The 26,347-nt window shown below is 39.8% G+C and overlaps 1 protein-coding gene across 2 annotated transcripts in view; it reads left to right on the forward strand.

Moving 5' to 3' along the window:
• The first annotated feature begins 330 nt into the window (after window positions 1-330).
• Window positions 331-26,347, forward strand: part of ETFA (electron transfer flavoprotein subunit alpha) — a 50,642-nt gene continuing 24,625 nt past the window's right edge. Inside the window, exons 1-9 of one of the 2 annotated variants that reach the window (XM_024561607.3) lie at window positions 331-488; window positions 7,900-8,046; window positions 10,448-10,529; window positions 10,631-10,713; window positions 16,121-16,220; window positions 17,252-17,362; window positions 18,116-18,217; window positions 21,823-21,891; window positions 23,337-23,419. In XM_024561607.3, the coding sequence (XP_024417375.1) occupies window positions 450-488; window positions 7,900-8,046; window positions 10,448-10,529; window positions 10,631-10,713; window positions 16,121-16,220; window positions 17,252-17,362; window positions 18,116-18,217; window positions 21,823-21,891; window positions 23,337-23,419 (816 nt within the window). In that variant the 5' untranslated portion in view covers window positions 331-449. The remainder of the gene's footprint in view (window positions 489-7,899; window positions 8,047-10,447; window positions 10,530-10,630; window positions 10,714-16,120; window positions 16,221-17,251; window positions 17,363-18,115; window positions 18,218-21,822; window positions 21,892-23,336; window positions 23,420-26,347) is intronic. The other variant, XM_045196500.2, reaches the window with a different exon arrangement.

Consider the following 26,347-nt stretch of genomic DNA (forward strand, 5'->3'; position numbering starts at 1 on the left):
AATACATCATCTGTAATATCGTATTGTGTGTTTGCTACCCAAAGTGCAGCACCTTATGCAGCTTTCCCCAGATGCATTACATTCCCCGGAGATGCAAAATGTGTTACAGGTGGAGCGCTCCTGACTTCTAGGAGCGACAGCGGTGGACACCAGCAGGCGGGGAACCAGGGGAGTGACGTCATCAGCGCAGAGGCGGGGCTGGCTGTGCGGAGAACAGCCTCACCTTTGCCCTACTCCCAAGCTCCGCCCCTAATTTTCCGCTGTTCCCATTGGCTACGCGGCCGCCCAATCGGCAGGCAAAAACCGCGAGCTCTTGCGGCGCGCCCGTGGCATCCGCTCTCGTTTGCGCGTCTCGCGAGCGTTGCGGTGACTGACCGGAGCGGAGCCGCCTGGTGTGCGTCTGGTTGCTGTGAGGCCGAGGCTGCCTGAGGCGGCCGGGAGCGGTGACCATGTTCCGAGCGGCGACAACTAGGGGACTGCAGCAGTCGGTGAGACCCGCCGGCAGAGAAGGGCCCGGCTGGGCGCGGGGACGGTCCCTCAAGCTGCCGGTCCCGTGGACGCGAAGGTCACCGGCTCCCACAGACTAGACCGGCCCTCGCGCTGGCAGGCCCCGCGCCTCCCGGCCTCGGGCCCACGGGTCCGGGGCGACCGTGTTGGGACGGGGTGGAGCGCCGCGGCCGAGGACCCCTGGAGGCACTCTGCGCGTGCGCCCTGCTCCACTCCGGGTGCCCCGGGTTCTCCACAGGTGGCGGGGCGGGCAGCCGGCCGCGTCCCGGGGGGAGGGGACGGTCGCCGCTGGAATGCTCTCTGAGGGGGAGTGGAAAGCCCGAGTTCGGCCTGGAAGCCGACGTTTCTCGAAGAATTGGACATTTTCACTGGGCGCGTTGTGGTCGTTGGAGTCCAGGCGCAGGTGTGGGGCGAAGGGGGCGGAGGTCCTGGGACCTGCGGGCCGCGCCGAGGCTCCTGGCCGAGGGCTGGTGTGGCGGCCGGGGGACCGGGCGCCAGCACGTCTCCAGGGCTTTCGACCGTGACAGGTCGTGAGTGTACCACGGTTCTGTCCCCTGTCGTGAGAAAGACTGAGGGAAAACGTGTTTTTGTCCTAGTGCTGCGGCGCCACATAGCATGGGAAATTGAGGAATTACAAGTCAAGGAACAACTTACGTTGTGGTTTCTGTAGATTTTTCTAATTTACAGTTAAGTAACGTGAAAACGGGATTGCCACACTTGGGTCAGGAACTTTGCTGACGTGTTTGACTTTCTCTGCGGTCCTTTCTGTGCACGCCTGTGTTTCCGTCCCCCGTGGGGTTTTCGCCCAGAGACAGAGAGCCGGCGTCTTTCTAGGCCTTTTCTTGTGTGTTTCTGGTTACACAGAAAAACTCCCTCACCCCACCCCCTCCCTCCACAAAGTTCAAACCCGCTTCCGTCAGGTCGGTGCCCCTTCTTTACCCCCAGGAGATTTTTTTTTCTTCTTCCCAATCAGGGGATGTAGACAAACAAGTTGAAGTCGTGGATTTGGGCAAATTTCAGGTGTCCGAGCCGGACTTGCAAAAAGTACTCAACTGTGCAGTAATTGGAAGGTAGTTTCGTGTACAGGTTAGCAGTCAGTCACAAGTGAAATAAATAATTGTGGTGGCGAGAATTTAGGGCTCATTTGGTAGAGCTAACGTTATTGGTGACGTTATTATTATTATCATTACTTTGGTATTTGTCTTTCTCTGCCTGATTTTTTATAAGCTTCTTTAAATTTCATTTTCCAATTAGTTTACATTCAGTATCATTTTGAATTAGTTTCAGGTGTGTGGTGATAGTAACTTTGCTCACGTGTTGTTCATCAGGTTTCTCCACTATGTGATTGTTAACTGATTTGTGGGGCGGTGCACTGTAACTCGTCAGTCTTTCGTCCACTGCCCTTAACATCTGTTGCTAATTCTTGCCTGCGTAGTGATTATGGTGATGTGAAATGGTGATTTTTCTAATTTCATCATTCCCTCTACATTTATTAGTTAATTAAGGGAGAACCCTTCCTTCTTGCCTATTTATATACTTATTTATGGATTTATGGATCCTCATTTTATTTAGTAGGTTATAATCTATTATTAATCTTAAAATTTTTGATGTTCAGGTTTTTCCGTACTTATAAATTGGGACTCCTTTCACTTTGGCTCCTCTTTAACTTATATTTATGATTTTCTAAGGTCAAAATAGCTTATCCTCAGTCTTGAAATTTAACACTACTAAACTGTACATTTAAAAATGACTAGGATTATAATTTTTTTTTTGCCACAATTAGTGGGGAAAAAAGGAAACACCTTGAACTGTTAGAATGTAAATTGAATGACTTGCATTTGGTATCTAAGTTCATTTCTAGTTTTTAGTTATTTGTGCCCTTGAGCAAAGTGCTTCATCTTTGGGGGGAGCTCCTCAATGTCATCTGTGAATGAAGATGGTATTTTACACATACAATGAAGAACTAGACACTGAGAGGAAAGTGAAGCAACACTTCAAGGTCATTTGAGTGTCCCTGTTACTCTGTTCATTGTCAGGCAGAAAGGCCTATCTATAGCGATTCAGAAGCTGTGAAACTGGTGTGGAGGAACATGACATTTTCAGAGTCCATGGTTTTAGTATTGATGAATGACATTGAACTCTAATTCATATGCAAATTTTAATTTCTTTTGAAAGAAGAAAGCGAGCCAATTTTGATGTGGTTCTGAAAGATTTATTGCATGAGGTGAATTCTGTGAAATTATGCTGCCTGCCAGGGTGTCTACTAAGGGGCCTGTCTGTTTTTTAAATTGAAATAAATTGACTGTGTTTTTACTATTCAGTGTCATGTCTACTCATGATTAAAAGTTACCACATTTTATCATTAAAGAGATTAAAGTAAGTTATTTAAGTACAGAAATATAATATACATTTCATTACAAAACATGTTAAAATAGGGATAGGTGACTTTAATTATATGTTCATCTTTTTTGGTAGAATTTGAAGATATTTTATAGGTTATTCCTGCTCTTAAATTTTTGAGTGAAGAAGCAAAAAGACTCTCACACCCACCCCCTTCTTACCCTTACCCCACTTAGTTTTTAAAGATGGTGGGGGACATGGGTAAAGTAGGGAGTTTGATTCTAGCTTTTTTGGGGGGGCCTTCTAACACCTTTGGTAGTTTACTACATACAGTTAAAGCCTCAACAGAACTCCTGAGCAGTAAATCTCCTTGGCTGCTTGTAAAAGAATGAAAAGCTAAAGCAGTGTCAAAACTGTTAAGGTTTATAAGAGAAGGACCAAAATGTGTTCACTGGACTTAACCATAACATGGGTTGTTGGTGACTTTGAAGAGGTTGGGGTCAGTTTTGCAGTGAAAGTGACAGTCAGTTTACTGTGAGTAAAGAACAAAAAGAGGTGGAGCAGTAGAGTTGGTGCAAGCTAACATTATTTTCAAGAAGTTTGGCACTGAAAGTGGAGAGACAACCACGCCTTTAAACCCAGCTCTCAAGAAGTATACTGCAGGCAGACCTCAGATTGTCGGTCGAGTTCCATGATCTGCAGTAAAGCAGTTGCTGGTGGAGGGTCTTGCCTTCAATCTGTAAAAATACACAGTATTTGTGATGTGCAATAAAGCAGGGTATGCTTGTATCTCACAAAGGCCAATCACCTTAAATAAGGCTATGTGGCTGGTGTGTGTTTCACAGTTTGGAACTCAATCTAGTTTGGAACTCAGTCTAGTCAGTAGTCTAGGTAAGTTCTCTAAAAGCATGCTGGGGTAGGTGTTTCAGTGATTTGACAGGTCTGTGCACTCTTCTTTGTAGGGTCACAGAAGTGCTTAGAAAGCCTCCATTGTGATAGGGCAGGAATTTCTGTGCTGGATATCAGGAAGGAGAAGCAGGTTCTTTCTGATGGCTTCAGTTTTCATTGTGAAGTAGGCATTGAGGCTCTCTTCTGAGAGTAGGGAGCAGCCTGTGTTAGCAGTTTGGGAAACACCAGAAGAGGGTATTAGCAGTAGTGGCTATGGAGAGTGCCAATAACTCTGTCATGGTAATGCTGCCAGGTACTTTTCAGGGCCCAGATAAGGCTGAGGACCAAGAATTTATAGTGACACAATCTGCATAACTTAATTTTGATTTAAGTAGCAGTGTTTTGAAGACATTGGGATTTCTTTCTGGGTAGTTACCTTAATTAGTGTTTCCATAGTTATTTTGAAATATGTAAGACTTTGGTTCCTTTTCTCCATGAAAAAGAGGACCTGAACTGTATGTAAGATAACAAAATGACTTTTGTTTAAAAACCCTTTCAGTAATAGACCTGTACTTTTTGAGTCTTTAGTGGTATTCTATACCACTCTTCTACTTAAAGTAGGATTGTAGGTTTATTGAACTTTTTTGAGCTGGAAAAGAGGTTTTTGATGTCTTTGTTTCTTTTTGACCAGTACTAATTTTTTTAAAAGCAGGAGAATATTTGCTAAGTGCAGTCTTATAAGATTGACCAATATATAGAACTGCCAAAAATGATGGTGCTTTGATGTGAGCGGTAATTAAAAACCCAAATTCTGGGATCCATCAACCTGAACTTCTAACCTGGCTCTGCTTCCTAGCTATGTAGCCACTAAACTTCCATTTCCTCATTGTAAAGTCAGGGTAATAATAGTACCTACATCATAGAGTTTTTATAAGTTTTAAATAAGATTATATATACACACACACACTCTCATACACACACACACATATGTGTACATACATACATTACCCCTGGAATTTCTGTTGGATTGGCCAAAAAGTGCATATGGTTTTTATCCATAAAGTAAAAGACACATTTTTCATTTTCACCAATAACTTTATTGATTTGGATATTTTGAGTATGTTGGCTATCTCCCACTATTGGCTTCTAAGTGAATAGAGGCCAGGGGTGCTGCTAAATGTCTTCCAATGCATAAGACAGCCCCACAGCACAGAATTATTTGGCCAAAATATCAGTAGTGCCAAAAAACTTTGCAAACTACTTTTCATGTGTTCGGCCAGTCACAGCACCTTCTCCATACACTGCACAAATCTTTTTTGTGTGTGTTTCAGTAACATTTTTAGCTTTCTTGAAATAATAAAGCATAGTATGCTGAAAATGTTGTGTATCTTTTTCCATCTTCAGTATTAAAATGGCTGCCCCCAAATTCACCAATTTTGATGTCTTTTTTAAATGCACGCTCATATGACAGCTGTTACAATACAATGTAACAAATTTTTTTTGAATGAAGTTAAAGACAATTAAGCACTACTAGAGATGTACAGAAAAAACTAAAACTTTTTGGCCAACCCAGTAAAAAGCTTGAGGATTCCTTAGAAGAACTACCTAAATAATCTATTGCTAGAACTAAAATTTATGGGAAATACGGGCCTTATGCCATGAGATCTTGGGTTGATTCACCAAATGTTGATGGAAATCTTGTATTTTTTATGGTAAATGATGTGTGAAACATAAATTCAGTGTCTGATATGTATTGGTAATAAGTAGTTACTAGCAATTCTTGTGAAATGAGATTTAAATAATAAATTATGCCATTGGTTCCTAACTACAAAGTTCTTTACAACATACTGTGCTCTCCTGATTAAAAAAGAAAAGTCCCATATAATTGTACACATATTTATTAGAAAAAAAGCATTGTATTAGACTGGGGATAAAAAAAATGAACAGGTGTGGTATTTGCCTTCTAAACTTTCATTCTATCTCAGGCATTGTGAATTCTTGTGATTTGCTCTAACTTCTTTGGAGAACAGGATTGTCAGTCAGCATTAAAAGCATGCCTACCTCTTGATCTATAACTTCTAATTCTGATAATTTGTTAAAAGAGTCTTAATGTGTATAAAGATTTCTAGCCCTTCCTGTAAGAAGGAAATTTTTATTGTAGAAAAGAAAAAGTCATAAAACAGGTACTTCATTTGGCAACAACAAAATCTCATTTCCCCCCTTCCTTTGAACCCTTTGAATAAACAAAAGGAGGGAAAAAACACACGAAATGTCATCCACTGATACCCAGTGCAGTTGTTCCTTCCTTTCTCATATCCTCCTGTGCTGTCCTCTTCCTCTTCCCACCATTTGTGTGCCTCAGGTTGGTATGCCTCTTGCCTCACCATTTCTACCTGTGGAGGCTTGCATCGAGTCTCTGACCCCTAGCTCTGGGACTGTGGTCAGTTAGGACAGAGGGGTTTCAGAGGGCTGAGGAGAAGGCGGGGGTGATCTAGCTGGGGCAAGCTAGAGTGGGGAGCATGAGGGGAGCAAGCAAGAGGGGTGAGTGGTAGAGGTAGGAAGCTTGGGGGAGGAGGAGCCCCTAACTTGTTGAAGGTTGAGAAGAATCTGGCTTAGTCTTCTGTGGAAGCAGAACAACTAATGTAGCCAACTTTCAATCAGAAGGGTCTTTCTAGACAAAAAGGAACTCCCATTTCTTGAGGATGAGTGCAGAGATTTAGTTATAAGGATGGCCTTTGCATTGTTTATAATAATAAATTAGTAATAACTGAAGTGCTGCACAGACTGGTTAAATTGGTATGCTCATATGCTATGCTCACAAATAGTTGAAGAATGTTTAAATATACCAGTTGATGTTTACCATATAATAAATGAAAAAAAATGTGTTTTGTACATGAGATGTTAACCACCATTAAAGACCTGTGCCTGCCTTCCCTTCATTCATACCCTCCTTATAAATTTCCAAGTCTGGGTCAATTTTTTATTATGCTTTTCACTCCAGCTCTCAATATTATTGCTGAATGAAGCCACACTACCATGCCATTCAATCATCAGTGTCTCTTTCTCACTGCCATTTCCCACAAGGACAGTGCCAACATTTGCTTCTCTCTTCTTTCCTGTGGTGCCCTTCTGCATTTTTTCACATGACAGGAATGTTTAAACTTTCTTTTGATTGTCTACTTCATGATCTGTGTCCTCTAACACTATGGATATCTTTGTTAACTGAAAAATTATTCTGTCTTTTAATTTTATTTCCTGTGACTTTTTTTTTTTTTTTAAGATTTTATAGAGGGGAAGGGAGGGAGAAAGGGAGAGAACCTTCAGTGTGTGGTTGCCTCTCATGCACCCCTACTGGGGACATGGCCTGCAACCCAGGCATGTGCCCTGACTGGGAATTGAACTGGTGACCCTTTGGTTCCCAGGCTGGTGTTCAGTCCACTAAGCCACACCAGCCAGGACCCCTTGACATTTTTGATTACGGGGACCATTCTCATTCATCTTTGTGTCCTGATGTTTGAAGTCATTCTAGATGACCACAGACTATGGGTGGTCTCTTGATAGTCTACAGTAGCTATGGCTAGATACTGGTTGGCTCTGAGAAGCTTTTCTACAAGTTTCTTTTTTGATTTTGGAAGCATATTTGAACAGTTGAAACACCAGCAGAATTGCTGTGTGTTTTAAAGACAGATTTACATTATCAGTTATTTTGATAGTGAATACATTTCGTCTGAAGCAGTGGAAATCAATGTGAGTAATAGATTTCAGAGCCATTATTTCTGGATATACTGTGCTCCTTAGCATTCCTGCAGATGGATAGGATTGGTGATTCCTACTTTGATAATAACATGTTCTGCTTAAGGATTTTACATTTACATATATTGAGTTTCTCATTGAACATAGGTTAGTGGGAAAATTGTTTTGAACTAATTTTTAAAATTTTCTAAGTAGAACACTAATTTGCATTTTTGTTATTAGGTATGAATATTGGTAACAGAGAGATAGACACAATAGCCCAATTTTTGCTGTTGAGCAAGTGTTATATAAATACATTCATAGAACTGAGCAACTGAGTGTTGTGTAGTTTTCTTTAAAGCACACATGCTTAACAACCAATAAAAAATATTTCTATTATAACATTCTTTTCCATTTTCTCCCTCTTTTTAGGCCTTATTCCTACGATTTCAGAGTACCCTGGTAATAGCCGAGCATGCAAATGATACCCTAGCACCCATTACATTAAATACCATCACTGCAGCCAAACGTCTCGGAGGTGAAGTGTCCTGCTTAATAGCTGGAACCAAATGTGACAAGGTGAGAAATTTTTAAGGTCAATCATAGCAAATATAATCTCCATCAAGAGACAGGGAAAGATGGCAACAGAGAATTATGGCGATGACTGTAACCCAAACTGGGCTCTAATCCTCATTAAATGGCCAATGTCACAACCATTACTATGTGTGAAAAAAACTAAGTTTGCTCACTAAGCATTTTATCTTTTGAAATGAGGTAGAATACTTGATTTAGTTCCACTGGCACCATCATGTGCCATCAGGTACCAAGTAGAATGATAATATATGAGTCCCCTTAGAGGTTAATAGCCGATTCCTTTTTTTGTATTGATGAATATACTTGCTAATTGCTTTTAATTCTTGAAAGTGGTAAATGTGGACAAAGTTCCATGGGTGTTACTTTTTAATTGGTGTAAGGAGGCAAATGGAATTAGTACTTTGCTTTCCGAGTGATGGTCTGTGTGAAAAGTTCTTTGTTTTTTTTGTTGTTGGAATAAGACAGTGACAGCTTTGTAAACTAACCCTCAGCTTATAGGGTCTGTGCCATTGGGCTGCAGTGAGGTTGAGATCATGCTGCAATAGAGCTTATGCAGCGGGAGCCTGCAGTCCCCACCGACACCAGAGTTGCCGACTGTGGCCGGCGGCTTGGACCTCAAAGGAAAAACTCCAAAGAGAGCATGTTTCTTTTTCTTTTTAGACAGATTTAGTTTTTATGAAATGGCACTGATGCAGACCATGTGATATAATGAGATTCAGAATGCTAGTATCACATCTAATTTCTTACACACAAAACTAATATCTTAAAAGAATATATTCTAGCAGGTATGGGGTTAAATTACATGGATTTCTTTTCCTAAAGCCTGCTAACAACTACTGAATCTTATGTCATCTATACTAACCACAGTGTATGATGATAGCACTGTGGGATCTTTTTGGTTGCCTGGCTTTCAGATATACAAGTTCTGGGTTTGATTGTTTATTTGCTGTGATTTTAATTAATTATTCTAACATTACTTCAAAAATATTTGATGTACTATTTTATTTATACTATTTTGAGAAAAATCAGAGCAGAAATCACCTTCGGTTGAGTTATAATTTTATTATTATGTCACATTCTATTCTTAAAGAAAAACAATCAGTGCCTGTGTGGGAAGACTGTTGATACCATAGGCAGATGTCAGTTCCATGCTGCTTTATATAGCTATTCAGCATAAGCAGCAGGTGATGTTTCTGCGTAGTGCCAGAGCTTTTGCTGATAATAAAAAGATGGTTTTGCTAGAGCATAGTAGTCTGCCAATGAATACTCGATTCAGCAGAGGCGCGGGTGCACTGCATCCTTTCCTCAGTGGAAATTGTTGAAACCTTATCATCCTCGGAGGGGGGGAGGCACAGCCTTTTATGCCTACTCATCAGTGAATCAGCATGGAGGTAAACAGACAGAAGACTATAGTATGATTGCCGTGTTTCTGCTAAAGCAGAAGCCAGCCATGCTGCAATTAAAGACACTGGAAGAGGAATTCTCATTGTCTCTGTATGCAGGTAATCTTGAGTGGTCAGAAGGCTTTCCTAGAACCCCAGGAAAAACAAGGAACTAAAATCTGTAAATTCATTATAGAAAAATATAGAGAGATAGGCAGGAACTCAGTGGTTGACAATGGACTGATAACAAAATTTCGATCTTGCCCAGATTCACTAATTTTAGATTTTATTTATTTTTATTTTGAGAGAGAGAGGAAGGCAAGGAGAAAGAGAGGGAGAGAAACATCAATATGTGAGAGAAACATTGATTGGTTGCCTCTTGCTTGCCCCACATCTCCCCCCAAACAGGAGACTGGGTCCCACAACCCATGCATGTTCTCTGATGGGGAGTCAAACCAGCAACTTTTTGCTTTGAGAGCTGACACCCAGCCAGTCGAGACACACCAGTCAAGGCCAGATTCGCTAATTTTAATATCAGCGGAAATTATTATTGCCAAATAAAGAGCCATGGCCTGTAGACCAGTATGGCTAGGTACTCCTGCCCTAAGAAGCCCTAAGTCTGAAATGTCTTTTGTGTGTTGTTGTTTTGAGAGACAAAGAGAACCTAACCATTGCCTCATTTCACCATTTCTAAAATGATGAACTTGCACTTGCATTGAGTAAAAGGTAAAGAGTGCAGTTGACAACTAAATCGGAATAGAGAGCTTTGTTGATTTTGGTTTATCAGTACTTTTTTTTTTGGTTAAGGTCAGTTGCTAGTAAGATCAATTGACATAAGATTTCTTTTGTTAAAGAGTATTTTTTTTTATTCCTAAGTATCCCTTGTTTGATGAGAACAATTTTTGCAGTTGGCCATTAAAGCTTTATGCTCTTTGATATTTGTAGTGGTGGCTCTGTTTGCATCTTTCTGTTAGATGGATAACTAAAAACTTTAAAAATCATAGGTGGCACAGGATCTCTGCAAAGTAGCAGGTGTAGCAAAAGTTCTGGTGGCTGAGCATGCTGCATACAAGGGCCTTCTTCCAGGTAAGTTTTTCCAGTGGAAAAATGTCATGTCTGAATGATTCTTGAATGTATGACTATGAAAATATTATGAAGTGTATTTATCAGATGTGTTTGATTCTCAGAGGAATTGACACCATTGATTTTGGCATCTCAGAAGCAGTTCAGTTACACACACATCTGTGCAGGAGCATCTGCCTTCGGAAAGGTGAGCAGACCGAGGGCGTGGGCCCTGCTGTCACTGCTCGAAAGGCTCAGTCTCGTCGTGCCGCAGCCGTACAGCAGGCCGTGTGCAGAGAGCCAGTCCTGCCTTTTGCAGTGAATGTGGTAGTTTTGCTAAAATTTATTTCAAGATTTTGTTTTGATTTCTGTTAAAACATGATCTCCAGGTTTTCAGATTTTGTCAGAGACATCTCTGTTCTTTAAAGATTTTGTCATAATTTATTAGAATGCCACTTCCACGTTTTAAAATTTTGTCATGGATGCTACTTTAAAAGATTATTTTCCTTACGAACATGTTGAACTATCTCTGTCTTTGAATGTCACTTGTATTAATAACCCATCTTAAGAGATGGTTTATTTAGGTGGCTGATGGGTATTTAGAAAGGCCAAATTCTATTAATATCTACTTGGAGAATTTGGGGAGGGTTCTGTGGTGGTCAAAGACATTCTGAAGGTAAAAAAAAAAAAAAGCTGTAATCTGATGATGTGCTTTCTGATATGTCTGAGAAAGAATGGTCTGTGTGAAGTTTTACTTTAAAAAAAAGGGCAAGGTAGGGGGAGCCCAAGAGAAGGACTTTTGTTGGTGGGTCTCTCTAGGGCCATGGGTGTTATTCTAGCTTTCTTTTCTTTTATGCTCTTGTTAATAAGCTGCAGTTTTTAGTTTTTACTTTTCAAGATTATAAATTCAGTTGTGAACAAACACATTCTTACTGTAAAGGATGTATACAGTACAGCAGTATGCAGAGCAAAGTGTCAAAGTCCTCTTCCTTATTCCCAACTTCCTCTCCCCTCTTCACAGCTTACAAGTATTAACAGTTGTACATTCTCTAGGCCGCTTTCTACGTATTTTAAAATTATAATACAAGTATAATTTTTTTATTTCTAAAACTGGATAACATGGCATGAATTATTTTGCAACTAGTGGCTTTTAACTAAGAGTATATCTTGAAAATATTTGCTTATAATGTGGCTATCTTTTTTTTTTTTTAAGGCTCATAATATTCCTTATTTAGCGAAGGGTGGATAGTTAGGTGGTTTCTGATGTTTTTCATTTATAGACCTTGCTGCAAGGAAACACCCCCATACTTGGCATCTTTGTGTACATGTGCTGATATTTTCTTATTTATTTAATTTATTCTTGTATTTTTTCCCATTACCATTGATCTCCCCTTACACCCTCTTTCACCTCCAGCTACCCTTCTCCCCCTGAATAGAGTCCTGGAAGTGAAATAGCTCAGTCGAAGACTATGTGCTTGTAGACTTTGGATGTATATTGTTAAATTGCTCTCTAAAAGGATATCTCAGTTTGCATTCCCCAGGCACATGTGAGAGTACCTTGCCAAAACTAGGTGCTCTACATTTTAACATTGCCCCTATATTGTATTTTTTTTTAATTTTGCATTTCTCTAATTGATAGTGAATCATGTTTGTTTATAGTTTTTGGTCATTTTAATTTTTCATTTGAATTGTCTTGATATGACTTTTTCTCTTTTTCATTTACAGTTCTGTCTAATTAATTTTAAATATGAGTTTGGGTAAGAAGATACAAGCTCTTTCATCACCTAACCATGTTGAGTGGCAATAACAGTGAGCTCCCCACACATTGATCTCTTTACTTGCAAAATGAGTACTGTCTGTGATCACTTATCTGTGGTACAGCATTCGCTTCTAGACATGAACCATGTAGGGGCCTTGCCCAGTGACCCAGCATTGCTCTAGTTTGTTTTTAACCTTTAGAATTATAAACTTGAACTCATTAAAATTTTTCTTCTCAGGTTAATAGAATTTTCTAGGCAATAACAGAATTTTTACCCTACAATGTAAACGTATGAATGTAATAAACAGTTGTTCTTGAATTAGGTTGTCAGACTCCAGACTATCCTAAGATTTTCAGTTTTTATGTGGTGGCTAGTAATTGATGAGTAAGGTGGTTCCACAGACATATTTGACCTTAGGTTAGTGATTTGCCTTCCTGAATTCTGTTTCTTACATATGTTAAATGATGCAGGTTGACCAAGTGATGGCTAAGATCTACCAACCAGAGATGTTAAAAAATGGAATGGCTTTCCTCTGTGGCAGGTTTCCCTTTCCCTGGGGATGGTTAGGGCAGAAGCTTGACATCCAAATACTATCCTTTAGGGTGTTACAGATGAGCCCTGAACTAAAAGATCTTTGTGGACCTCTCCATTTCTGAGAGTTTTGATTCTGTGTGGGAGGATTTAAACAATTTCAGCAGTCTTGAGTTTCTGTGATGACAGTTCACCTAAAGATTGTTAAACCAAGAAGAGTATGTGTTGCATCTAGTTAGCTAGATTTTAATATGCAGGCCTTGACTGCTGTGTAGTGACATGGGAGTTTGAGAACAAGGGGCACGTAATAGTAGCTGGTGCTGCAGCCTCTGAATTCGTTTGGAATGAGACAGTTCATCAGATGAAGCCACACCATTGGCTCTATAATAACAGTCCTTCACCAGCGGTACTTTTGAGATATATTTTTATATTCGTATTCTGGCACTGCAAAACCTGTCATCTTTTTGTGCATGAAAAGAACACTCTTGACACCTACTCCTTCTCCTTCCCTGAAACTATGTGGTCGAGCCTGTTGAATAGTGGAGAGAGACATCTGTTTACCGTCCACTCTCTCAGGACATTTAGATGGAGGATCAGACCTGGAAAAACATACGCCTTTGAGCCCCGTGGTAAATGTTTTTCAAGATGTGCTAAAATAAAACAAGAGATAATGGGAGTACAAAAGATAGTAAATTTCAAGCAATTTAGAAAGTTCTAAAACTTGAAAAAGAGACACAGCCTGCATAAACTAAAATTTGTAAGAGAATCTGCTCAGCTGAGCAGCAGTGTTGCAGTAGTACTTCCTGAACAGTTAAGAAAGTGGTTTAGGAAGAGTTGCTGAAGCTGGCTTTACATACTGACAAATTTGGTTTGTTTTAAAAGCAGGTGTCTTCTAAACCTCTTATTTACAAAGTTAGCACTATGTTTACTGTCATTTTAATTGTTTTCTCAAAATTTAAAAGTCTTTTTTTTTTTTTCCCTTTTTACCCATCCCTCACCCCCTTCCCCTTTAGCAAACATCAACACCTCTCTGTATCTGTGGGTCTCTGTTTTGTTTATTCACTTGTTTTTTAGATTCCACATGTAAGTGAAATCATAAGATATTTGTCTTTCTCTGTCTGACTTCACTGAGCATTTAATGTATTGTTGAATCTTGTTTGCTAGTATTTTGAGAATTATTACATCTATGTTTATCAAGGAGATTGGCTTGTAATTTTATATTTTTGTAGTGCCTTTGTCTGGTTTTGGTATCAGTGATACTGGCTTGCGAGAATGAGTTTGGAAGCTTTCAGTCTTTTTTGTTTGTTTGTTTGTTTTTGAATTGTTTAAGGACAGGTATTGAAACTTCTTTAAATGTTTGGTAGAAGTCACCAGAGAAGCTGTCTAGTCCTGGATTTTTTATACGTTGGCAGTTTTTTGATTACCTCTTCAATTTCATTGCTAGTAATCATTCTGTTTAGATTTTCTATTTCTTCCTGGTTCCATCTTGGAAGGTTGTATGCTTCTAGAAATTTAACCATTTCTTCTAGATTGTCAAATTTATTTGCATATAATTGTAGTATTCCTTAGTGTTTCTTTGATATCAGTTGTCACTTTTCTTTTAAGATTTGACTTATTTGGGTTTGCGCTCCTTTTTTCTTGATGAGTTTGGTTAAAGGTTGGTCAGTTTTATCTTTTCAAAGAATCAACCCTTGGTTTCACTGATCTCTTGTTTTCTTAGTTTCAATTTCATTTATTTCTGTTCTGATCTTTATTATTATCCTTTCTTCTCATTTAGTGCTTTGTTCTTCATTTTCTCGTCCCTTTAGGTATAAAGTTAGATTGTTTATTTGGGGTTTTTTGTTTCCTGAGTTAAGCCCATATGCTATGAACTTCCCACTTAGAACTTCTTCTGCGTCACATAAATCAAACCCCTTATTTTCTGTGAGATCTCAATGTTTTTTAATTGTAGTGTTATAAACCACAGTACTTTTCAGTAGCTCTTCTACCTTGGTTGAAAGAAGATTACTGTATAATGTAAGTAACCCACTGAAAACTAGAAAACCTTTCCTGTTGGAAATACGACAGCAGGAAAATTGACTCAAGCTGTCAGCACTTGTTAGCCTCAGGTTGTATGGAGCCACTTAGTAGGTGTGGATCAGGGACACAGAGAAATAGAGGATATAAAACCTTTGCCCTTGGGGTACTTAAAAATTTAGTTGAGGGTCATGTAGTATGTGTATAACAAATTACTTTAAAACAGTACATGTTATTGCCATTTAAATAGTGTAATTGTACATGCATGTGGAAGGATGCAGAATAGAGGAGTAATTAGAAGATACCCCTGGGAGAAGTCTGAGAGGTAGAGAGGAGTTGGGGCTCAGACTTGAATACTGTTATAGTGAGAGTTGTGCACTAGAGGTGGTGTCCTCTCCCAAGTTCAGGAGATGCCATGGAGTAAGCTCTGTGGAGAAAGCAGTGCAGAATTCAGCTTTACTATTTCATCTAAGAGAATCTTTGAGTCTAGAAAGTAGGGGTATTCAGTTTTCACTAACCAACCCTCTCTGTGTGAGAGCCCTAGAGTCTTAGAATTTTAGATGAGAGCCATAGAGGTGCCCTGCCTCGCACCCTGAGGTGAGGTAACTGAGACCTGGGATGGTGTGGCTTTTCCGGTGGTCCCTGCTAGTAAGAGCAAAGTCATCACCTGTATCCCTTCCAGAGATGTTCTGTGTGTACAAAGAAAAACACATTAATTTTTGTTGCTTTTCTTTTACCTATCATGCAGGCTGTGATTCAGCCGCCTTTTATTTTTATAATTACATAAGATTCCATCATATGGATGATTTATAATCCTATTCCATACTGATTGACATTTAGGTTAGTTTTTTTTTTTTAATGCAATAGCAATTATTTAAAAGGTGAAAATAATCTGCTTTGAAATCTTTTTTATATATCAGGTAAATATATACAAGTATATTCTTAGTATTTGAGAATTTTACTGTTTTAAATGTTTTCCTATCGAAGTTCATGTAACTGTCACACTTTATAAGCAATGTTAATTAAAGCAAATACTATCTCATAACTCAACATATTGAGTTAAGGTGGTTGATTAGTGTAAAACTCAAAAACTCTTACTGTAGTTAGAGTAATGATAGACTCCTTATTTAACCTCAAATGCGATCCAGAGAGTTGTGCTTGAAGTTGTAGTGTCTAAAGATGTATGTGAAAGATAAAATAATTGAATTAAAATTTCTACAGGATTTGCATTTAGAGAATGTCATTGCTGGTAGTTTGTAGCGATTCATCAGCATGTATGTGTGTAACTTATACTTATTTTGCTTTTAGAACCTTTTGCCCAGAATAGCAGCCAAACTTGATGTTGCCCCAATTTCTGACATCATTGCAATCAAGTCACCTGACACATTTGTGAGAACTATTTATGCAGGTGAGGACCCAAGGAAAATAATTAATTAAAATGTTATATTTTCATAAATTTTAAAAGCAGAAATGAATCTGGAAGTTATGATTTTTTTAAAAATCCATATACACTTGCTGCTAGATCGTGGCAGGACATTTCTCCTTGATCGATCCACAGCACGGTTTTTCCTGGTCACTCAGTTTATGGAGTGAGGTTTTTCCAGTGATCAATACAAACTGGATTCACTATTCACTATATTTTGTAAGGGGCACCTGGGGAAGCAAAACTTTCCCTTGAAAAACTAGCATTCTCAGTTGTCTCTGCTGCTTCTCTCCGTGTCCCTCTGCATTAAGAGATTCATTCCAGTGTGTCTCAGCGGTTTGATCTTTGCTGAGCTCACTGGTCTCTGGGGCGGCTGGAGAAGGCAGTGAATTCTTTCTGAGTGAAGTTGTGTGTTTCAAGATAGATGGTCACCCTCAAATTAGATCTTTCATTTGCAGTTGTGTCTGAGGGGAAATATTTGGTCATAGTTCAGGTCATTCTTAATGTGATTGCCAATTCATAAAAATGTCTCAAAACCTTTAAAAATCTCACCACATCACACTTCTTGTTCTTTATACCCTAGCATGTTTTCACTTTTCCTCCCTTAGCATGCACAGTAGCTTCATTCTTAAGTTGTTGCAGCTCATTCTATTGAGTTACTGATTGTGTTGTTTTGGAGAAGGACGCTTTTCTTTATATTCCTTTTAGGAAGAGTGTGCCATGTTAGTATGGCTTCCTAATCCAGTTACTTGTTTCTAGGCAGGTCAGCACTTGTCCTATTTTTAAAGACATCAAGGTTAAACAAATATGTACTGGTATGTTTCTTCAGTGCTATGGTCTTTTCCCCCTATACTTAGTAGAGGTAGAAGACAGCTGGTCCATGGTTATTTCTGTCTTGTCTTTGCAAAGTAAATTCTGAACCAAAGGAATATTTCTTCATTGTCTTCCCTGGTTGTGTGTGTGTGTGTATGTGGTTTTTTTTTTTTTATTATTATTAAATAAACTGTGTATTTCAGGAAATGCTCTATGCACAGTGAAGTGTGATGAAAAAGTGAAGGTGTTTTCTGTCCGAGGAACAGCTTTTGAAGCTGCAGCAACAAGTGGAGGTAGTGCCAGTTCCGAAAAGGGTGAGTGTTCATTCACAGTTGTATTTGTTGTTGTTTCTTGGTTTTGGGTTTGTAGATTAGATGAGAGATGATCTAATTTCTGATGCAGAGCACTTGAGAGCTCAGTGTAAATGATATTCCTAATCTTACACAAAATTAAGAAATATTGATAAAGTCTTTATATATCATTCTTTATACTAGGATAGCTGCTTTGGTAGATCAGAGGGGTGGGAGAAAGAGAGGGTCCATTAGGATTAATGTGCTATGTTGGTATTAAGATTTTTTGCCGTCTCTCACTGTTTCCTGTTATGATACTTGGGAGATTTAGTATTGTAGAAGAAGGTAATAGTAAACGTATAGTGTTACACTTTAACATGTACATTTTAAAATATATTTAATAGTTTATTCTGGTTTTTTTCCATTTTCATTTATCCCACCTTATACCCTTTCCCACCTCCACCCACTACCCTCCCCCCCCCCAACATACACAGTATCTTGTTTGAACTGCAGAGGCAGACGGGGTTATTCCAGTTTTATAGGTAAACTCAATGAAATGACTTTTCAAAAGTCATACAGCTGATGAGGTGAAGGCTGGACTCTAGTCCCTTTAAGTCTTTCAAAACAAAGAGAATGAAAGTGGGAGCACAGAAATTTACAATAACTAACAAACTTAAATTTCATGGAATTAATTCTTTGTGTACTTCCCTTAAAATTGGTATTATTTTAGAACTTGAATTCTTAGTCGTTGTTTTGTTATATATATCATGTATGTAGCATCACCTACTTCCCCCGCGGGGATATCAGAATGGCTTGACCAGAAATTAACCAAAAGTGATCGACCAGAGCTAACTGGTGCCAAAGTGGTGGTGTCTGGTGGTAAGTGAAATTTATAATGGATTAATTTAAAAGATGATGTCAACCTAAAATACTTTAATTTTATTAATATTTATTTTATAGGGGCACAGATTTTTTTCAAACATAAAAATGTAGGTAATTTGCAAGTATTCCCATTTACCAATAAGGAAAATGAAATCATTAGCTTAATACACAACTTGGGCTTTCTGTTGCAAAGCTGTGTGCCTAGCACCAGGGGGAGCACTGTATAAATTACATCAGCTTTGCCACTTGGTATATCTTTGTTTTCTTGACTGACTTCCATGTTATTCTGAAGAGTATGGTTGGCTCTGAGTCATAGAAAAATTGGTGGGAAAGTTGGGACCGTGTTGTGTGATTCCTGCCCTTCACACAACTTTGAAGAACTCACAGTGTGTGCACATTGGTCTTTCTGAATAACTCTTTGAAAATTTCTCACATTTGATATCAAAGCTGTTAATATTGAACAGGACTTACCTTTTCTTATATATCATGCTTCTTTTTAAGAAAAAAACATGAAATCATTTAATCCTGTCCTCCCGGTCAGGATGGGGACATAGGTAAAGACACCTGTCCTCCTCGTACACCAGCAGCAAAAATTACAACTAGACTTCCAGTCAAGATGGCAGCATAGGCAGACATGGCTCACCTCTTTGCATAACCACATCAAAATTACAACTAAAATATAGAACCACATTCACTCAGAACTGTCAGAAATTGAGTCGAATGAGAGTCTGACAACTATGGAATTAAACCATATCCATCCAGACGGGTAGGAGGGGTGCAGATGTGGAACAGGCTGGTCCTATACCCATGCATGGTGGATAAAAATTTGTGAGGGACATCTTGGGAGCAAGGAGTCCCAGCCACACACCAGCCTCGCCCTCCCTGCCCCACCCGCCCAGGGTTCCAATGCCAGGAAGGAAAGTCCCCACAACTTCTGGTTTTAAAAACCAACAGGGATTGAGTCGCTGAAACTGCTGGAGCCCCAAACAATTCCCCTTAAAGAATCCACACATGGACTCACCTACTCAGACTCCTTCCTCTGAGCTCCAGGACCTGAGTAGCAGCAGCTTGAAAGGCACCAGGGGCATATTGGAAGAAACTGAAGTGTCTAGCATCAAGGTGAGCAGAGGCCATCATCCCTTTTCAAAATCCTCCGCCCACAGAGCCGGCAAGCTGGTGCCTATCTGAGACTCCATTAACCTGGCTAACACTGACCCACCTTGGAAATCCCCAGAGATTCCCACCCAATTTACAGGCCCACCCAAGCTATATTTCCATGTGAATGGCTGGCCTTGGCTAATGCTGCACAACTTCCTAAATCCTCTTGAACAAGCAAGAGCTGGCCTCAGTGAGCCCCAGGCCTGGCACTAAAAGCAGCCAGCCTAGACTCACAGGTGGCTTTGCCTGAAAATCTCCAAGCCCAGCACAAGTAGCAGCCACTTCAGATTGCTTTATAGCTCAGGCAGGGTGGCTCTGGGAAAACCACAGGTGGGGGCTGTCCTTGGTCTATACCACCTGGGAAACCCCATGAACATTGTCCCCAGTGGACAGCTACAGACCACATTGGAGCAACACTACCCTGCCCTTGCACAGCTGATCCTCCATGGAGGGTGGATGTTGGTGGTCCCTAGTCACAGCCAATACTTGCAGCTGACCGACCCGGGTGAATCCCTCCCACTGATCTGCCAACAGCAACCAGAGCTCAACCACAAGAGGGGGGTGTACTCAGCCCACATGAAGGGCACACCTCAAGTACACAGCTTAGGTGATAGGGGGAGGCTGTGCCACTGGACCCTATAGGATACCTACTACTATGGGCCACACTACCAAGACATGGACTACTACATAGAAACAAACACAGGGAGGCTGCCAAGATGAAGAGACACAGAAATGTGGCCCAAATGAAAGAACACATCAAAAGTCCAGAAAAAGAACGAAATGAAATGGAGGTAAGCAGTCTACCAGATGCAGAGTTGAAAACACTGGTTCTAAGGATGCTCAAGGAAATTTAGTGAGGACCTTAGCAGCATAAAAAAGATCCAGTCAGAAATGAAGGACACGCGAATTGAAATAAAGGACAATTTACAGGGAGACAACAGTAGCGTGGATGAAGCCAAGAATTAAATCAATGATTTGGAACATAAGGAAGCAAAAAACAACCAATTAGAAGAAGAAGAAGAAAAAAGAATCCAGAAAAATGAGGGTAGTATAAGCAACCTCTGGGACAACTTCAAGAGGTCCAATGTTCATATCATAGGGGTATAAGAAGGAAAAGAGAAAGAGCAAGAAATTGGGAAATCTGTTTGAAAAAATAGTGAAAGAAAATCTCCCTAATTTGGTGAAGGAAATAGATGTGCAAGTCCAGGAAGCAGGGAGAATCCCAAACAAGATGGATGCAAAGAGGCCCACTCTAAGACACATCATAATTAAAATGCCAAAGATAAAGAGCAAACCTTAAAAGTAGGAAGAGAAAAGAAGTTATTTGTCTACAGGGGAGCTCCCATAAGACTGTCAGCTGATTGCTCATAATAAATAGGTTTTAGGAGTGCTGAACAGAGAGGGGTGCAGGGCAGAGGGAGATAAAAGGGAGAAAAGAAATGGGACAACTATAATAGCATAATCAATAAAATATACTTAAAAATAAAATGTCAACAAATTCACAACTATCAATAATTGAATCTAAATAACTGAGAAAACATGCTGCAGGACAGGAACAGAGTCATAGATATGGAGATCATTTGGAGGGTTATCAGTACAAGGGGGAAGGGGAGGATGGGCAAAAAGGTGCAGGGATTAAGAAGCCTAATTGGCAGGTACAAAATGGGATATTAAGCATAGTATAGAAAATAGAATAGCCAAAGAACTTACATGCATGACCCGTGGACATGAACTAAGGGGGGGGATTGCTGGAGGGAGTGGGGTGGAGGAGGGCAAAGGGGGGAAAATTGGGACAACTGTAATAGCATGATCAATAAAATATATTAAAATCCACGTTTAATAGTCTGTTACGATTTTAAAATCTGAAAGTAAATATCAAACAATAAGCTTCTAAACAGGCTTGTATTGACAAGGGTCATTGAGGAAATAATTTAATATTTTGAAAAGCTAGATCTGACTTGTTTAATTACTTAATTTATTCAAGAAATTATTGGATATCTGTTGTACACCAGGACTATTGCAAAGTGCTGGAGAAGCAAAGAGGGAAAAGCAAGGCTTCTTGCTGTTAAGGAGTTGGAAGTCTAATGGAATAACTTCCATTCAAATAGTAAACAACTTCTGTTATTCAGTGATGTTTTGCTAAATATTGTGGGTATAGCAGTGACCGAGATAGATATGGACCCTGCAGTTAAAGAGTCTTTGTTATAGTGGGGAAGACCGATTACATAATTAGTTCCCTGGTTACTTAATTAACAACAGTATTGACTGCTGTACAGAAGTACAGCAGCATCACTGGGGCAGTCAGGAAGAGCTGCTTGGTGCAGGTGGCATGAACTATGACAGCTGTGTAATGCGAAGATCACTCTAGTATACAGAGTTGCAAAGTACAGAATGGAGTTTATATTTGCCTAATTTTGTTCATCATTTTTTTTTTTTTAAATGAGGTCGGGGTTTGAAGAGCGGAGAGAACTTTAAGTTGTTATATGATTTGGCAGATCAACTACATGCTGCAGGTAAAGTTGTTTCCCTGAGTAGAAAAATGTTCCCTTTTTGTAGGAGATACTTTTCTTCATTATTTCACTCATCTTTGTCACTCAAGTCTGAAAATTATTTTACTTTCGCTGGTTTTTCTAGTCTGTCTCTGAAATAGTTTTTCTTAGTCTCCAAGTAAATGATACAGCACTTAGTGAGGATAGATGCGATACATTTGCCAAATCTTTGTTACATAAAGAATTCTTACAAAGAGACAATAAAAAGACAAAACACCCAGTTTTTAAATGAACAAAAGACTGAAATGTCTATGTCTAAAAACATTTTTATTAAAACACAACACACAGGAAATTACAGATGTACTCAACAGCTTATGAAAAGGAGAATACAGCCATATAACGGTTACCTAGGACCAATATTTTAAATGTACTCCAATCAGGTTTCTGTCCTCATTACTCTACTAAAACTGCCCCAAATCACTGAGAGATTGGGTATGGATTATGAGAGAAATTTTTATCCAGCAGCTGGTAGGGTGGAGGTGCAGTTAGCTGCGATGGGTAAGACTCCAAGTGATGTCATTTCCAGGGAGGGATCAGAGGTTCAGTTTGGGGCATATTGAGTTTTGTTTTTTTTTTTAATTTTTTATTGTTAGTCAATTACAGTTGTGTGCCTTTTCTCCCCATCCCTCCACCCCACCCCATCCACACACCCTTCCCTCCCCGGGGCATATTGAGTTTTGAGATGCCTAATAATAGATACCCAAGTACAGATGTTAGTTAGGCAATTGGTATAGGAATGTGGGGTTCATTGGGAATCAGTTGCACTGAGATGGTGTTTGAAGCCATGAGACTGGATGAAATCAGCAGGGGTAGTGTGTGTAGATAAAAGAGAGATCCAGGACTAAGTTCTAGACGCTGTAAGAATAAGAGGTACGGGAGAACGCAGACCAAAAAGGTAAAGCAGGCAGGAAAACCAGGGCAGAAAGTTTGCTGTTTGGAATCCAAATGAGTGTTTCAGGAAGGGAAAGTGATCAACTATGTCCACTGCTGCCAATAGGTCAAGGAGGATGGGTCCTGCAGGCAGGCAGTCACCTAAAAAGGGGAAGTCAGAAGGAGGCATTGGCCATGGGAATTACCGAGGGATATTGGTAATGGAAAGGTTGGGGATATGGCCGTGGGTGTGGCTGAGGTCTCGTGAAGGACAAGACAGCTGGAGGACAAATGTTTGAGAAAATAAGATGCCAGGGTGTTAAACTCTACAGGAATTAAGACTAGTACCTGAGAAACAGACAATGACCCAGAAATGAAGGGGGTTGACCTAGCGGTTGAGAAAGTAAAGCCTTAAAATGAATTTCTAGCTGTACTGTATCAGTGTCCTTTTTTTTTTTTTTTTAACAATTATTGAATATCCCCACTAAGTGAATAATCGGGTTTAAAAAAAGGACAAATTTTTCTTTCCCCGCCCTTAGTTGGTGCTTCTCGTGCTGCTGTTGATGCTGGTTTTGTTCCCAACGACATGCAGGTTGGACAGACAGGAAAAATAGTAGCACCAGTAAGTACTGCGGTGAAATATGCTATACAGAGTTACACGGGGAAAGGAATGCGAGTGGGCAAACGTAGTTTATCGGTGTGAGTATGTGAAACATGGGATTTGTCCTTATAGTATTGGTCATTACTTACTGTATTGTTTCCCATACAGACCGCTGTAAACCTGCTCTGTGCACTGACGCAGGGAGCCATCTCCATGGGCAATGTGCTCTTTTCACAGGCCTCTGATTTCTTGGTCTCCCTGACATGCTTAGCTGTTCTTAAATCCACTGTTGTTTTTCATATATTTTTTTAAAGCAGTGGAACACTTGTCACATTCATATTACAACACCAAATATAAAACTGATAAAAGCAGCATTTCATTGTTAAATGGACTTCATAAGTTCACATGACATTTACCATAAAGCCTATATGCAGCTGTGGGTTGAAAAACTGAGTCTTCTGTATTTTAGTCTAAACATTTGCAAAATGTAAACTAATAAGCTTAATTTTGAAACATGAAATTTTTCAAAAATTAAGTGTTATTGCCATACAGGACAATAAATACTGTGTTTCCTTGTAGGTACAAGGAAGTCGTTGGGATTTCAGATATCAATTTATTGGATGATAATGAAGTTAGAGACATAGCAGTTATAACTGAAAGAGCACCACTATTATACTGAGAACAAACTGAGTTAATCTCCAAACATTTCTATTTAAAACCTACTACCTTAAAGGTTTTTAGGAAACACAAAAATACAGGTACATTCTAATAGTTTGCTGAGTGATGATTTCCTCAAAAGTCATGCAACCTCTGGGGACTCTGCTACACAGTTGTGATAGGGTGAGAGAAGTGGGCAAATAACAGTTTAGTGTTAATGTGAAACAGTCTTGGGGCTTCCAGGGATGTGCAGACCATATTTTGAGAGTCACGGGCCTAGTACTTTTGGATTATAAGCATTGAATAACATGTGTGGAGATTATGGATTTGCTATATTCCTATAAGGATATTAATTTTTTTGTTTTAGCCGGCAGTTAGGTTGGCAGAACTGCAAACTCTGTCTTCTCTTTTAGTCCTAGCCATGTGACTTAGAGGCCACCTTGCACATGTCTGAAGCAGGGGTTGGCCAGAGCTTTGAGCAGAGTGTGTGGTTCTCCTTCTGGGATTGTCTCCTTACTTTGCAGCTAATGTGGAAGCCACAAATGCTGTCTTCTGTGTATGTCCTCAACTAAAAAGACTACTGGTTTCTATCCAAAATGGCTGCTTTCTAATTGTTTTTTATCCCCCTTGTGGGAAATCTGCACATGCCTCAGGGAGGGAGTAAAGGTGTATGGTAGGCTCGTCTGTGCCTCCCTCCATACAGAATGCTGGCCTCTCCAGTGCGGCCTGTCTTGGTTGATCTCCAGTGCCCTTAAACAGTTGCTGTCTGTATTTTAATCAGGTTTCATAGTTTTTCTTCACAGGAGGGGTTAGTCTGATAGGAGTTATTCCCTCAGGGCTGTGAGGAGGAGTCCTGAGGCCCAGAATTGAATGCATTACTTCACATTGCTCTGACTAGTACAGAGTTGGATTATCTTCCTGAATATTTTAATTAATGCTGCTTAATATTGTATTAGGTTCTTGGCAGCCATATCCCACTGTTGGCATGTGTTACATTTGTGCACGTCCAAAGCTCTGTCTTCTCTCCCGCACTCTTTATTGTCTGCTGTTAAACCATGTCTCCCTTGTCTATTGATAATGCAGTGTGTCTTTGTGTTTAAAGCTGCACACGGTACTTCCATTTATCTTTATTAGACTTGGATCAGTGTTCTCTACTAGAAGCCTCTTGTTGACATTTTGTAACAGTTCTGAGAAGTATCACTGCAAATAGTAAGACTTTCCTATTTCTTTAAGTAAGGGGACATGTAAAGGCAAATTTTGTTATCCTCACAAAATAATTTTTCTTTTTTTTTTTTTAAAGATTTTATTTTTTATTTATTTTTAGAGAGAGGGGAAGGAGAAAGAGAGGGACAGAAACATCATTGTCTGGTTGCCTCTTGCGCGCCCCCTACTGGAGACCAGCAACCCAGGCATGTGCCCTGGACTGGGAATCAAACCAAGGACCCTTTGGTCCACAGGCCTAAGCTTAATCCACTGAGCCACACCAGTCATAGCACAAGATAATTTTTCTTACCAATTTCTTGAGAAAACATGTAATATTCAGAAGATTCTCTGAATTTAGTTACATTTTTATTTATTTTTTTATTCTCACCCAAGGACATTTTTTCATCATGTTTAGAGAGTAGGGGGGTGGGGGGAGAGAGAAACACCAGTCAGTTGCCTCCCTCACACACCCTGACTGGGGATCAAACCTCAACCGAGATAGTGCCCTGACCGGGAATTGAATCCATGTTGGTGTGCGGCACGATGCTCCAACCAGCTGAGCTGCACTGGCCTAGGCTAGTTACACTTTTAAATACATTTAAATATATTTTTACTTTATCACTCTCATCACTCTATGTGTATCACACCCATATGGAAGATCATTGAACATGTACATATGGGACAATTCCTGGTATATTTATGGATTCATGTTCCCTGTAAGAATTCCAACCCGGTCATAGGGAACCACTAGTCTGTAGCTTAGTGTTGCAACAAAGACTTCATTCCTCTCTATTTTTTAAAAAAAATTTATTTATCTTTAGAGAAAGGAAAGGGAGAGGGGGGAAGAGAGGGAGACATAAATGTGTGGTTGCCTCTTGCACGCCCCCTACTGGGGGCCTGGCCTGCAACCCAGGCATGTGGCCTGACTGGGAATCGAACTGGCGACCCTTGGTTCATAGGCTGGCACTCAATCCACTGAGCCACACCAGCCAGGACCATTCCTGTTTATTTATTTTTTTAATTAACTTTTAATTTGAAAATAACGCAAACTTAGAAAAAGCTGAAATGTTAAAATAATACTGTTTGTGG

The sequence above is a fragment of the Desmodus rotundus genome, chromosome 10, assembly GCF_022682495.2.
Source record: "Desmodus rotundus isolate HL8 chromosome 10, HLdesRot8A.1, whole genome shotgun sequence".
In the NCBI taxonomy this organism is placed as follows: Eukaryota; Metazoa; Chordata; class Mammalia; order Chiroptera; family Phyllostomidae; genus Desmodus; species Desmodus rotundus.